This window comes from Coloeus monedula, assembly GCF_965178545.1.
Source record: "Coloeus monedula genome assembly, chromosome: Z".
In the NCBI taxonomy this organism is placed as follows: Eukaryota; Metazoa; Chordata; class Aves; order Passeriformes; family Corvidae; genus Coloeus; species Coloeus monedula.
The window spans coordinates 75,791,840-75,804,726 of record NC_138822.1 but is presented as its reverse complement, the minus strand read 5'-3'; the positions used below and the strand labels follow the sequence as shown (position 1 = coordinate 75,804,726).

At 41.4% G+C, this 12,887-nt stretch overlaps 1 protein-coding gene across 1 annotated transcript in view; it reads left to right on the top strand.

Moving 5' to 3' along the window:
- LOC309584785 (protein unc-13 homolog B-like) overlaps positions 1-12,887 on the top strand; it is a 204,429-nt gene that overhangs the window by 132,924 nt on the left and 58,618 nt on the right. Inside the window, exons 16-18 of the mRNA XM_082301026.1 lie at positions 2,880-3,107; positions 3,416-3,557; positions 12,165-12,334. Of these exons, the coding sequence (XP_082157152.1) occupies positions 2,880-3,107; positions 3,416-3,557; positions 12,165-12,334 (540 nt within the window). The remainder of the gene's footprint in view (positions 1-2,879; positions 3,108-3,415; positions 3,558-12,164; positions 12,335-12,887) is intronic.

The window sequence follows — 12,887 nt, the reverse complement described above, 5'->3', positions numbered from 1 at the left end:
GGGGCTAGTCAGACCAATTAAGTCATGTACTAACCATCTTGGCTTCTGAGTTGAATGATAGTTAAGACACTATGGTGATGAATAGTTGTTTGCTCCCAGAGTCCTGTGTAGGAAAATATTTGCACAGAAGGAAGAAGGATACCTTTATTTGAAACTTGAATATCTATTTTAAGTTTCAGGAATATATAATTTCTAAGCATTATCCGCCTACTGAACAGCTGCCTTCTATCCTGACAGTGTTGCTTTCTTGAATTCTTCTTCTTAAAGCACGGAATAACAGCACTGGTGGTGTACTAATAGCTGTATCAGTACAATTCCCAATATAGATACATTTGCTTTCTGTTTCCAGTCATAAATTGACTAATAATTCAGTCCTAGAGAGGAAGAAAGAAAGCCCAGAACCTGTACACATTACTTGTGCCTTTCTATTGCCATTCACAGGACTTGAAAAGCTGATGCACTCATCAAAAACCTCTTTGCAGCTTGAAGAAACACAATCCCAGTCCAAGAGCAGGAAAAGCACCCTCTGCCATTCAGTATAACAATATGTTTTGTGTTTAAAACACCTACATCATAGTTAATTAGTCCTCCAATGGTTGTTTTGGAAACCCTTTTGGTTTTGTACCAAGAAGCAGGTGTCAAATTTAAGAAAGAGTGTGTTGTTGAGACAGCGGAATAGACACTGTCTGTTCTTTGTTAGTCTGTACTGTTAAATAAGGTGTCTATCTGATACTGGCTTTTGCCCTGCAGTTCAGGCGCAATCTCTGCAGGGAGAGAGGAATGTTTTCCAGGGAAGGAATAATGGAGCTAACTCGGCAAATTACCTGGGCAGAGTGGGGAAGCAGCGTGGATACAGGTGGGGGCTTTCCTCTGGAGTCACAAGGCAGAGCCAAGCCTTGGAGGTGACTGGAGAGCTCTAGGGGTCTAGGGGTCAGGGTGCCCTGGACTGCTGCTAGGCTTGTAGAGGGATAAATCAAGGTCTCTGGAGGTTGTGGGGATGTTAAACATGTTTTAATTAGAATTTCTCCATTTGTCCGAATTTGCATTCTGAAGCCTCATTTGATCCTCCTGCAATGCTTGCATTAAGGCGAGATTTAATTTGGTTCTTAATTTCCTTAAAGTCAGAAAGGTCAGGGCAGAGTTGGTTTCTTTGGATCATGACAGATTTCAGAATTCCAGCTAGGAAAGGCAAATTGTTCAGTTTGGCCTTTCCCAGTTCCCCAGTAATTTTCTGTAGTTCTGCATATATAGTATAGAGTCCGTCTCCATCCCCAGGAGACCTAGTTCTGTTAAAGCTGAATAGCACTTCTTTTCTGAAGTTCAAAGCATAGCCCCTGGTATAATTTCAGTTTCATATTCCTTTAATAAATGTTAGGTGCATCACTGGTGAGTAGAAACAGCAGGGACTGTGTAATTAATTCCTGTATTTTTGATTTTATTTCATCTTAAGCCAACAACAGAAAATTCTGGGGCATGTACTTTTTATTGTACTAAATGAAATACTGATAAATATCAAGCCTCTAGCAAGAAAAATGAAAAAATACTCAGGTAATGTAAAATTATGGCTTGTTTTACACCCAGGTCCATAACAATATGCCTTGGTATGTAGTGTCCTTAATGAACTTCTGACAGTCTATTGCAAATTGGTTTTATTCTCTTTGGTTATGTACTGCTGGGCTCCTGTGTGTGTGTGTGCATGTGTGTGTGCGTGTGTGTGTGTTCATAGAGTTTTTTCATATTTAGTCACTACTTGTTGAAGCAGTTTTGTATGCAAAACTGTAATTCCTTATACCAGAGGTGCTTCAGATATCATATTTGCCCACTTCTGGAAGAAAACAGTTTCATGTATCTTTGTGGTTGATGGCTCCCTTTGCACACACCTTGCGCCCGCTTTAATACATATTTTTAAGGTAATTTAATATTTGGTGAATACCTGAAAAAGGACCTTTTTTTCTAGGACCAAGCTTACTTTAATTAAACTATCCTGGAGAAGTAAAACAAACAAAAGCATATTACATTAAACAGAAAGGTTATGATTGAATGTGTTCACAGGACTTTTGTACTGGTTTAACTTAATCTGACTTAAGATCATAATTTGAAATTGCTGCAGACAGTGTATGGTGAGACTGTGTGCAATCCTGAGTTCCTGCTTTTCATTTCACACCTGACTTACCTGCCCTATTAGCTCACATTGGTGCTTTTATTCATGCATGTCTCACATGTGACACAGTCGTCAGTTTCTAAATTTTGGCAGTAAAAATGACTGTCAGAATTGAGTAGGAAGTATTTGGTTGTGGGAGTATCTCATAATTACATGAATTTTGAAATTTTATAAGAGATATGCAAGCGACCAGAAGCTTCTCTTTTTTCAGATGCAGTTGACTAGCTGTGCAGTTATAGACTCTACTCTCAGTTACAGACTCTGCTACAAACTTCTGCTCTTCTGTGGTGTTGAAGTGCAGCACTGAGATAAGCTCGTAGGTACTATTTGTAATGGAGGTCCTATGTCCTCTTCATAGCACTTGCCCAAGCAAAGATTTATTTATTCGTAGCAAGGATATGAGAGCAGAGGGCATGCTGATGCTGCTGTTAATTTAAGAACCTTATTCCTGGGTGTTCCTCAGCTGTAAGGATATTAAATCAATCTGTTATTAGGAGGGCAGTATGATCCTATATTATAGAGGAACTATCCCCTCTGCATCCAAATGGTCCAAGTTCTCTGTGTATGTTGAAGTAGCGGGGACTGAGTGTAAAAGTCAGTATCAGGAGCCACCATGTGAAGGGTAACTTGTAGCTTTGATCCTCCTGTCCAAATTCAGTGAGACATGATTTTGTGTGTGTTTGTTTCTGATGAGCATGGTGTATTTTCTGGCACACAGGAGCAGCGGAGAAGAGCTCAAAGCATGGAGCTGAAGACCGGACCCAGAATTTCATCATGGCCATGAAGGATCGCATGAAAATCCGGGAGCGGAACAAGCCCGAGATCTTTGACTTGATCAGAGATGTGTTTTGTGAGAGCAAAATGACACATGCTCAGCAAATGAAGACAGTGAAACAGAGCGTGCTTGATGGTACCTCAAAATGGTCAGCAAAGATCACAATCACAGGTGAGTAGGAGAGTTATGGGTTCTCTTGGCCTCACTTGGGAGCCTCAAGTAAGAGAGCTGGTGTGAAATTAGAACAGAGAAGAAGGGCTTCTCTGACAACTGTGTCTTTCTGCTGAGTGCACATACAGGTAGCAGGTGGAGATGCCCCTATTGCAGGCACTGTGGTGCACCTTGAGCTGAGACTCATCAGAAATGCTCTCATGAGTGATATTCCTGTTTCTCTGGCCATTATGAGCTGCTGCTTCATGTGGTGGTCAGACACACGGTCTTGTTGCAGGGTGATGGTAACCCTTCTCTTTTCCTTTCAGTGGTGTGTGCTCAGGGTCTGCAGGCCAAAGACAAGACTGGGTCCAGTGATCCATATGTGACTGTTCAAGTGGGTAAAACAAAGAAGAGAACAAAAACGATCTTTGGGAATCTGAACCCTGTATGGGAAGAGAAGTTTTACTTGTAAGTGCTCTGACAAGGATTTTTAGCCCCATGTCACCTGTTTGTATGATTTGTGCTTTGACAGCTGTGTCTTCTCTCTCAGTATGCATTCCCACATCACCTGTAATCTGGGATGGTTCTATTTTTGCTCAGCATTGTGTGTGTGTGGAGGGTTGACATCTTTAACAATGTAGGTAGTGCATACATAGTTATCCCATCTGTCTTCTTTGTGTATATACAAATCATCTATTTTATGAATACTCTTATAGTGATGTTCCTAGAGAATGCTAAAGAGAAAGGAAAATATTTAAATCGCAGCTATTGTTCCTGGCTAAAAAAATTCCTTGTAATATGAGAGTAAAATTTGTTTAAAAGACTAAGGAAACTTCTGTGACCTATTTCTTGGATCTGCTGCTAGTGTTTGGCAACCAAATTTAAGGTAATTAGTTGTCACTTGTCTGTGACACAGGCAGCCTCTTCTTTCAGTTTTGGAAAATCAATGTAACAATAACTCAAAGGAGTTATTGTTGCGAATGGGAGCTTTCAAGGTGACCAATGTATTGATGTCTGGATTGAAAGCAAAGACTGGAGGCACAATTCCTTGGATAACAGCTACACTGAAAATGTACTGTTCCATCCTGCTTTTATTGAATAAGCAAACAGTACCCTCAATTTGTCATTGAAGATGTTATAAACCAAAATGGGGACATGAAATCCAACACGTGTTTTCTGAAGATTCTGGGTGCTCTCATTCAACATCAACAATTTTTATTTCTTTCAATGTGTAAGGTCTTCCATCTCTTTCCTTCTTTTCTTTTCCTCCCTGCTCTTTCCTAAACTGCTTGTCGAGAGCTCTGTCTGCAATGTGCAATATGTTTGTGTTTTAAAATCAGGTTTATATCAGTCCAGCTTTCTTTACAATGTACAGTACAAACAAAATTATTTTTAAGCAGTTTTGAGCTACTCATTAACGTCAGAAAAATCTTACTGCTATTTTGAGTGAGTGAGCCCTTGGCTTTATTCTTAGTTTAATCCAAGGTAACATTGCTGCTTGGTAAGTAGTAAGAGTGCTTAGGTGCCTATTATTTGGATAACTGTAGTTACAATAGGAGCAAATCTGTGTGGGAGCCTTAAGGACCTTGATTTACCATGCCAAGTAGTTACCATGGTATTTGCAGTGTGCTCCCTTCTAATTTTAGGAGCTTCAACAAATACTCTGTTTAAAGATAGATAGCAGAGTGTGATAAATGTCACAGTTTTAACGGTGACACTGTTTAGACTTAATCGCCATGTCTGTGATTCAGCAGATGGCATGCTCTTGGGCATTAGAGTTGATGCTACTTTCTGTCTTGCCTGTGGTGGTTCCCTTCATTGTCTTGCAATAGCAGGAGATGAAGGGAATGAGCACAGTGTCCACACTGATGTCTGGAGAGCATTCAATACTGGAATCAGTGTGTTGTTTCATTAGTAGATGTCAAAGCTCACCTTCTGCTGGATGAGGAGAGAGTCATTTACAAGTTTTTCTTGTAACTGTTTTTCTACACACCCATGTTTCTATTTTGCATTTATGGATCTTTTTGCAGCTTACAGCTCTTTAAGTTCTAAAATTTTCTACCCCATAATCAAATGGAAATTTAAATCAACACATTCAGGCCCAAAATACCTGTTACATACCAGGCTTTTTTAGAAGAGATTGTCAGGTCAATCAAGAGATTGCCAAATTTTAAAGGGTTCGATGGGGAGGTGTCTCTGATTCTTAGAATGAGGTTAATTTCTTGTAGTGAGAGAAAGGTGTGCTGGTAGTTACTGAAAGCCTTGCAGTAGACATATGAAAGCTTTGGTGTTCAAAGTGGTTAATTCAAAAGGAGCAAGATGTGTAAGTAGAGAGGTCAGGTCAGTTACTAATGTGTATGTCAGCAGTGCTGTTTCTTTTCTGTTTGGCTTGGTGGACTTGTTTGTAGCTGATGTTCATTATATGCCTAGTGCCTTTCATATGATCACAATTCCAGTATCTTTTCAAAGGTTGAATTTAGAGCCAGAAATCTATGTGCATCAGTCATTAGAATTATAACACTGTTATTATAATCCGTGGCATGAATGAAGCACACTTTGTACAGATGAGTGATATAACTCTTTCTACAAGCTCAGTAAAGTTTATTAAAGCAGCCTAAATAAGTTGAAAAATTTTTAAGCTCTGGTATCCTATTTTAAATAGGGGGGTTTGTGCTTATTTATGGTGATGAATAGAAAAGTATATAAACTTAAATATCTCCCCCTAAAAATGGCTTTGTTCTTTTCCATATATTTTCAGAAAAAAAGTAGTGTGGTAGGTTTGACCCAATTCTAAAGTCCAGATTTAGAATCATATTTTAGAAAAGGCAAGGTTGAAAATGCTCTGGGTTTCCATTCTAAGTGTTATTTAGGTCGTTACTAGCCTGTGTAACTGTAGGCATCTGCTTAGATTAATCATGAGTTCTTGCAGTGTTTTCATGTTGCCTGAGCAAGTGATTTGCAGGCTGTTTCTTTCTGAGAATTTTCTCTTTGTATATTTACATCTATAGCTTTAGGAAATACGTTGTTATGGAGAGATATTTGTATATTGCATCAGAGTTTGAAGACCTTTGAAAGCATAAGGTGTTGATTTTTCTGCTCTGTTCAAAGTGTTGTAGGCTTGATGCAAATTTTGCATATATGATGCTTGGCAGCAGGAAGCTTGGTGGGGGACTCCAGCCACTGCTGCAACACAAGCATGTTCTGTGAGCGTGCACCAAGGAAACCCTGCTTTGCTTGGGTTTACATCTCCTTCTCCGTTTGCCATTTACTTTTCTCCCCTTGTGCCCTCAGCTCTCTTCCCTTGCCCTTAGCTCTGGCTGGACAGAAGGCAGCATTTGTCCTGCCTTCAGTTGGATTCCGACTTGTCTGTAGTGGTTGGTACATGAGAGCCAGCTGGCTCCAGGCTTTCCAGGGACAGCAGTTGGTATGGGTTTCTCTTCTCCATCTAGCTGTTATTTTTTCACAAAACCTGTTGGAATGTAGAAGCTTTCATAACAAGTCTGCATAACTCTCATTTCCTTACGAAGCAGTCCAGTAATATTAGAAGGAATCTATTTTTGCCAGATTCAGTGCAATTAGAACAAGACAGTAATTCCCCTTTTCAACATGTTTTAGATTGTCAGTGGAAATTACAGGATTCCTGGAATCTTTTTTTTCTGTAAAGGCTGAAGCTAAGCATGCATTTGCATGGGTTACAATACCAGACAGTGCTTAGGAGGATAAACCTAACCACAGGGCAATAATTTCAGTTTTAAAGGGAGAGCTCTGGGGTTGTTTGGAGGTTGCTTGTCCATATCTTTTATTCAGAGAATGCCATGCCCACTAAATATTATTGGATTCAAACAGGGCACTGCTGTTCTTCCTGGCATAGGTGCAAAATTACTTGTTCACTTTACAGTAATGTCCCCTTGAAGTTGTATGGTCTGAGTACAGCTATGTCTTGAAGCTTTGAACGGTGGGTGTGAAGTAATTGCCTGGAACAGATTACATTGTCTCTGAACAGGTTGCAAGAGACATGTTTATTCTTTCCCACTGCAGAAGAATAATGGAGTTAAAATGAATGCAGGGCCTCCTGCTAGCAGATAGCCAGTATTTTACTGGGACATGCGGAGCCCATATGATATACATACCTGTTAATCCTTTGGGAATGGCGCTGCCGCTCAGCTAACCACAGGCTAGTTACCCAAACACTTCTATTTGGTTCTGCAATTTTCCTTTCAGCTGCTGAGCGTGTTGTCAAGCTCAACATCTTTCTGTTGTCTCTGTGATTATATGTACTGTTCCAGAGCTGTATTTTAGGCTTCCCCTTCTGATATCACTGTATTTATAACCACTGTAACTCTCCCCCCTCAGACTCCCTTCACTGTGTGGCAGGGGCCATCCAGTTTGTCTTGCTTTCTTTAATCTCCAGGTACTGCAGATACTGAAACTGGCACTCTGATAAAGTCTCACTTTTTTCCCTGCTCAGTTACCAGTGTGAGACTTAAATCTGAACGCAGACCTGATGCCTTGTGGCAAGCATCTGGTGGAAAGACGAGTTAATGTAGCTGGGGATGTAAAATGCAGAATCACTTTATCTGCTCTTTGTAGTTAGAAGGGCTGCACCATTAATTTGTCAGTTGGTGTTTTAACATTGGGTAACAGCAAATGATTGTACTTGTTCTCCTAAGAAAAGAGCTTCATGCTAGTAAGAACAGAAAACTCATTTCTTTATTCTTAGACAGCAACAGCAGGCTCTCGGGGCATATTATTGCGCTGTCATGCTTAACTTGTAAGGTACTGAGGACTTTCCTTCGTTCTCTTTCCACTCTGATTTTGCCTTCAGTGTTTCTCCACTGTCCCTTTTTCTCCCTAAAAGAGGAGTCTTGTCATTGTTTAAAAATGAGCCTCTTCTGAGAAGTTTCTTGCATTCCATTCCCACTGCAGTTGGCCACAACTGAGCTGCCAACTGGACCCTGCAATGTTAGGACACTTCATTTGAACCAGACTTGAATCCTCCTGCTTTTTCAGCCACATCATTTCCCAAAACAACCCTTTTTTCTGCTCCCTCTCTGTATGTTGTTGCAACTTTTTACTGGGCTTTCTCATACTGGTTGCTACAACTACTCCTTCCTTTCTCATTTTCCAGAAAATCACTCTTTTTTTTTAGGCTTTGTTCCTCAGAAGCAGAGCTGTCCTCCTAAAATGATCACATGTCCTGAAGTCTTGCTGATCTGTTCTCTCCTTCGCATTTTCCCACCTCCTTTACTCTCATCCATTATTTCTGCAAGCAGCTGTGCACTCTCTTTCTTTCTCTTTCTCTACCATTGTTTGAAATATTCCCTGCACTGGACTCTGGAACTTTACAGGCCATTCTTGAGAACTGTGTCGGCAGAAAGGAAACTGCTCACAGAATATGGACATACAGACATTCACTAGACTCTTTGAACTATAAATATTTTTTAGTATCAAAATACAATGAAACTACTCAATTCTGGGCTTGACTGACCTACTTTAAAATCTGCAAAATGTTGTTTCTTCCTCTGGTCTTTTACTTTCATTGTATGTTCTTGCTTAAATCTACATGATGTGTTTCGTCTTTATTATCCTGTCAGCTCTACAGGGCAAAATTATCAAATCCAGCACGAATGTTGTTGGGGTTTTTGTTTCTCTGTATGAATTGGTTCAGAGCTAGTGTTCTGGTCATTTTTAGACGCTTCTCCTTTTTCTTTCTCTCCACATTTGGAGCAGACAAGGCACAGGCAATGTCTTTTTCCAGACCCCTGACATCATCCAAGCCCATCTGGCCCAGTCTTTACAGATCAGCAGAGATCTCAGAACTAAGAATCACTTCCTACAATTTTTTTGCAGAAGTTGGAGCTAGATTAGAGGGATACAAATTGCTAACTTCATTGTGGGAGGAACTACAGTGTAAATTCAACAGTTGCTTGTTCTGTTTAGCCACCAATATACTAATTACCGTGTGTGTGGGCATGTCACTGTGTGAGCAGACCAGAATTAACCACAGCTTCGTGTGCTCTCGTGCTTCCCCTCAGCTGGGCATGGGAAGAGACCCAAATATTGACAGTGCAGGGGACGTGTGTGGGTGCTGGGGCTTCAATGCTGTGTAAGACTAAAGGGGAACGTGGCAAAATAGATAGAGGTAGAGAGTGGGGTAGTGAGCAAGTCAGCAGAACCAGGCTCAGCTGCTTCCAATGCAGGAACCGCTGGCTTTAGGCAGAAAATCTTAATGGAAAAAAAAATTCAATCTTAATTTTTCTTAAAGATTTTGTATGCTGTTCCTGGAAAATGTTACTTCATTTGGTAGCTTAAAGTGTAAAAGTAAGTTCTTTTATAAAAATGGCACTACTCCAAACACTGAGACAATATGGATAAAAAAGAAAGGGTTTGAGCCATGTACGTAGCATACCCGGTTTCCAGTCTCTTGCTCTCTGAAAGGGACCTGAAAGTATTTGGTAATTTCTTCCCTTTGGTGGGGTCACAGAGTGCTTTTTTTCTCTGCATCCTCTTGGGAAAAGCTGTGAGAGCTCAGCTGTGGGAGGGTGGACAGACATATGTGTGCACACAGTGAAATCAAGCTTCATAAAAACATAGCTAGAAGTGGGGCAGGCATCTTGAGAAATGTGCCAACTCCTGTATTAATGAGGGGGAAAGCTTCTAGCAGCAGATCTTGTTAGCCACAGTCTTACGGAGTTGTGTCACTGTCACAAATTGGAAGCTATTTCTCATTAGTTAGAAAGTTGTTACCCGTCTGCAAGACCAAGTTTTCCAGTGTTCATGATTCTGTTTTGGGGTGCTCACTGAAAAGTGTACTAGTTTTCACACAACTGTGTTGCTTCACCAGATCAAGGACAGTGGTTCTACAGACTTAGATGTTTGATGCTAAGCCACCAACTCAAGGCTTTCAGCTGCTGTGAGCAAGTGATAAAGCTCACTCTCTGGCATGGGACCAGCACAAAGAAAGCAAGTTGAGCAGTCTCTTAAAAAGAACAAAGGAAGGTGTGCTAAAATAGAGGCTTTAGTAGCTCAGTAAATGGTATTGGAAGGTTTCCTGTAGGATGTTGCACAGAGTTATGCTGCTGTATTTGAGCGAAGGATGATAGCCAGGCACCTCAGGAGCGGGGGATGATGCGTGTGGGACTGCTTAAGTTAGATTTAGGTTTGAATAGTGAACGTTTTCCTTAAGGAAAGACCATTGGAAGCAAAGAAGGAAGACCAAAGTGGTCCTAGCAAAGAGCTATCAGCCAGGAGGTGATGTCTGAAGAAGTCAGGAGTTAACTTACTGATGCTTTGTAAATGGCTCTGTGTGCCAGTTGTATTTTGAGGCACGCATGCATTTCTAAGCACTGAGCCTCTACAATACTGACAGGCTGTACATTAGTGCACCATGTCAGGAACAGAGGATTACTTTTACATGCTTAGGCTGTATTGCTGGCAGACATGGCAAAGCACTCAGATAAATTTGAGAGCTACAAAGAGCAGCAATTCCAACCATTCCCTGCTTGTGAACACTTGTTCACATGGTTTTGTTGGGAAGACATTCTTGAAGTAAAGGAGGAAGGAGAGGAGAATGAAGATGGGAGACAAACGTCGAACCTCTTTTATTCTGAACACTAAATACAGATTTGATTGCACAGCAAAGGCAGGGAGCAGCGATGTGCTCTGCCTGTGATCAGAGCTGCATGGAATTGCCTCTAACCTTGTCCATATAATTCCTAGCTATTCCTCTCTACTGGAAAAATCAGTGGGAGCTGCATGGATGTCTGTTAAATGTTGTCCTGAATCACGGTGGTGGCAGTAAGAGCCCAAATGGTTTATTGGCAGAGAGCATGCTCATAACCAGCCACTGCCACATCCTATTGACCAGGCTTAGCAGATCTCTTCTGACCCATTTCTTCTTTCTCCCTGTTGCTTAGCAACAGATGCAGCATGTTAATGTTAAAAAGGCTGGAAAACAGGCCTTCAGCAGCAGTTGCCTGTTTTCATAGGTTTTATTTGCTTGAGGGTAGACATTTGTAGTGGTTATGGTGAGTAATCACCCTTGTCATGGTCTCATATGAGCATTCAGATTGCTTTATTGCATGCTCTGTAAATTAGCAGAGCTGTTATAATACGGTTCTACCCACTTCTGACATCCTGGAGCCTGTTTGGATCTACGAAAGTTATCTGAACACCTAAAAAAGAGGGAGAGGCTGGAAATTCTGTCTGTGCATTAAACTGGAAGGTGCTGATTCATCAAACAGTAAACTGCTTCTTTTAATGGAAATGTCTTTATTGATCTGCCTGGAGCACAAAGTATCAGTCTAAGCTGTGAATAATAGGCAGAATCAATTCTAGTAATTAAATACCGATGCTGTAACTACTGCATCACACCCATTCCCCTCAGGCAGCGTCGTGTATCATCTGATTGTAATGTATTGTGAATTGATACGCTACTGCTCTGTGACTTTCTTGAAGTAAGAGATCTACCTCCATCTGAGCTATTTATCCTTTGTTAGAAACCAGCACAAAGGGTGTTCATCACAGATCTTCACTGTGCTAACCTAGAAACTGCATAAAGACAGGTGGTCCTTAGCGCCTACAGCTGAACAGGAGGTCATTGATGGAGAGATCTGTTGAAGCCAGTTAGATGCTGATTGTCATTTTTGGCGGGGGTGTATGCTGGCATTAACCAGCTTAGCTATCCCCAGGCTTCTGTGGGCTTTACAGCAAAACTGACAGCTGTGAAGAGAATTCCCAAGTTCTGTGAGCTGCTGCTGAGGAGTGAGGACAAGTAGCAGAGTCACAGCCACTTAGGAAGTCAGAAATTGGTGGCTGAGGTCAGGGCAATGCAGTGCTTCAGCATGCATCTGGAGTGCAGCATCTGCTATGTCACAGGAGCATTTAGAGTGCGCCAAAAAGTTGTTACATGGTTCGTATCAGACACTCCACTTTTGAAAAAATACACATTGTTTACACTTCGCGAATACATCTCTCTGATGTTGGAGGAGTGGGTCATGAGGAATGCAGAGTGTGTAGCATATAAATGTTGCCTGCACTGCGCACTCTTGAAATTACATTTTCTCTTGTTTGCAGTGAGTGCCATAATTCCTCTGACCGGATCAAGGTGCGAGTGTGGGATGAAGATGATGACATCAAGTCTCGTGTCAAGCAGAGGCTGAAACGCGAGTCAGATGATTTCCTGGGGCAGACAATTATTGAAGTTCGCACTCTGAGTGGAGAAATGGATGTGTGGTACAACCTTGGTGAGCAGGGCCTTGGGACTGCAAGTGTGTCGCTTGTTGGTTTGGGAATGTTTGAGAGCACTTGGATGCATGTGGACAATGGGCAAGAAAGGGAAAAAAAAGTTTACATGGTTTCCGGGGCATATGATGCTGCTGCAGAGCAGCTGCAAAGCTGATCCCAGTTAAAATGGAGTATAATGTGTCAGAAGGTTGATGGTTTTTCTCTGTCAGCCTTTGAAAAGTACAATGGGAGAAATGCTTGGATTCTATTTCCCCTCTGCTGGAGACATGCTGTACTGTGTTCTTTTTTTTAGTGTCAACAGAAGCATTTTACCAGTCTGTAAGACTATCAGGTGCCTTGCACTGGGCTGCCCAGTTGTTGAGACCTTTTCCAGTGATTGTTGTAGAAAGTACCAGCAAGCAGCCAGATGGTGCTGAGTTGACAGGCACTGTGGATTTGTCATCTCCTAGGAGATCCAAAATCTTCTTGATAGGGACAACCACCAGTTCCAAGGAGTTCAGGGCTCTGGTGAAGTTCGGGACAACTTCCACATCAGTCAGCACTGTTCTCAGA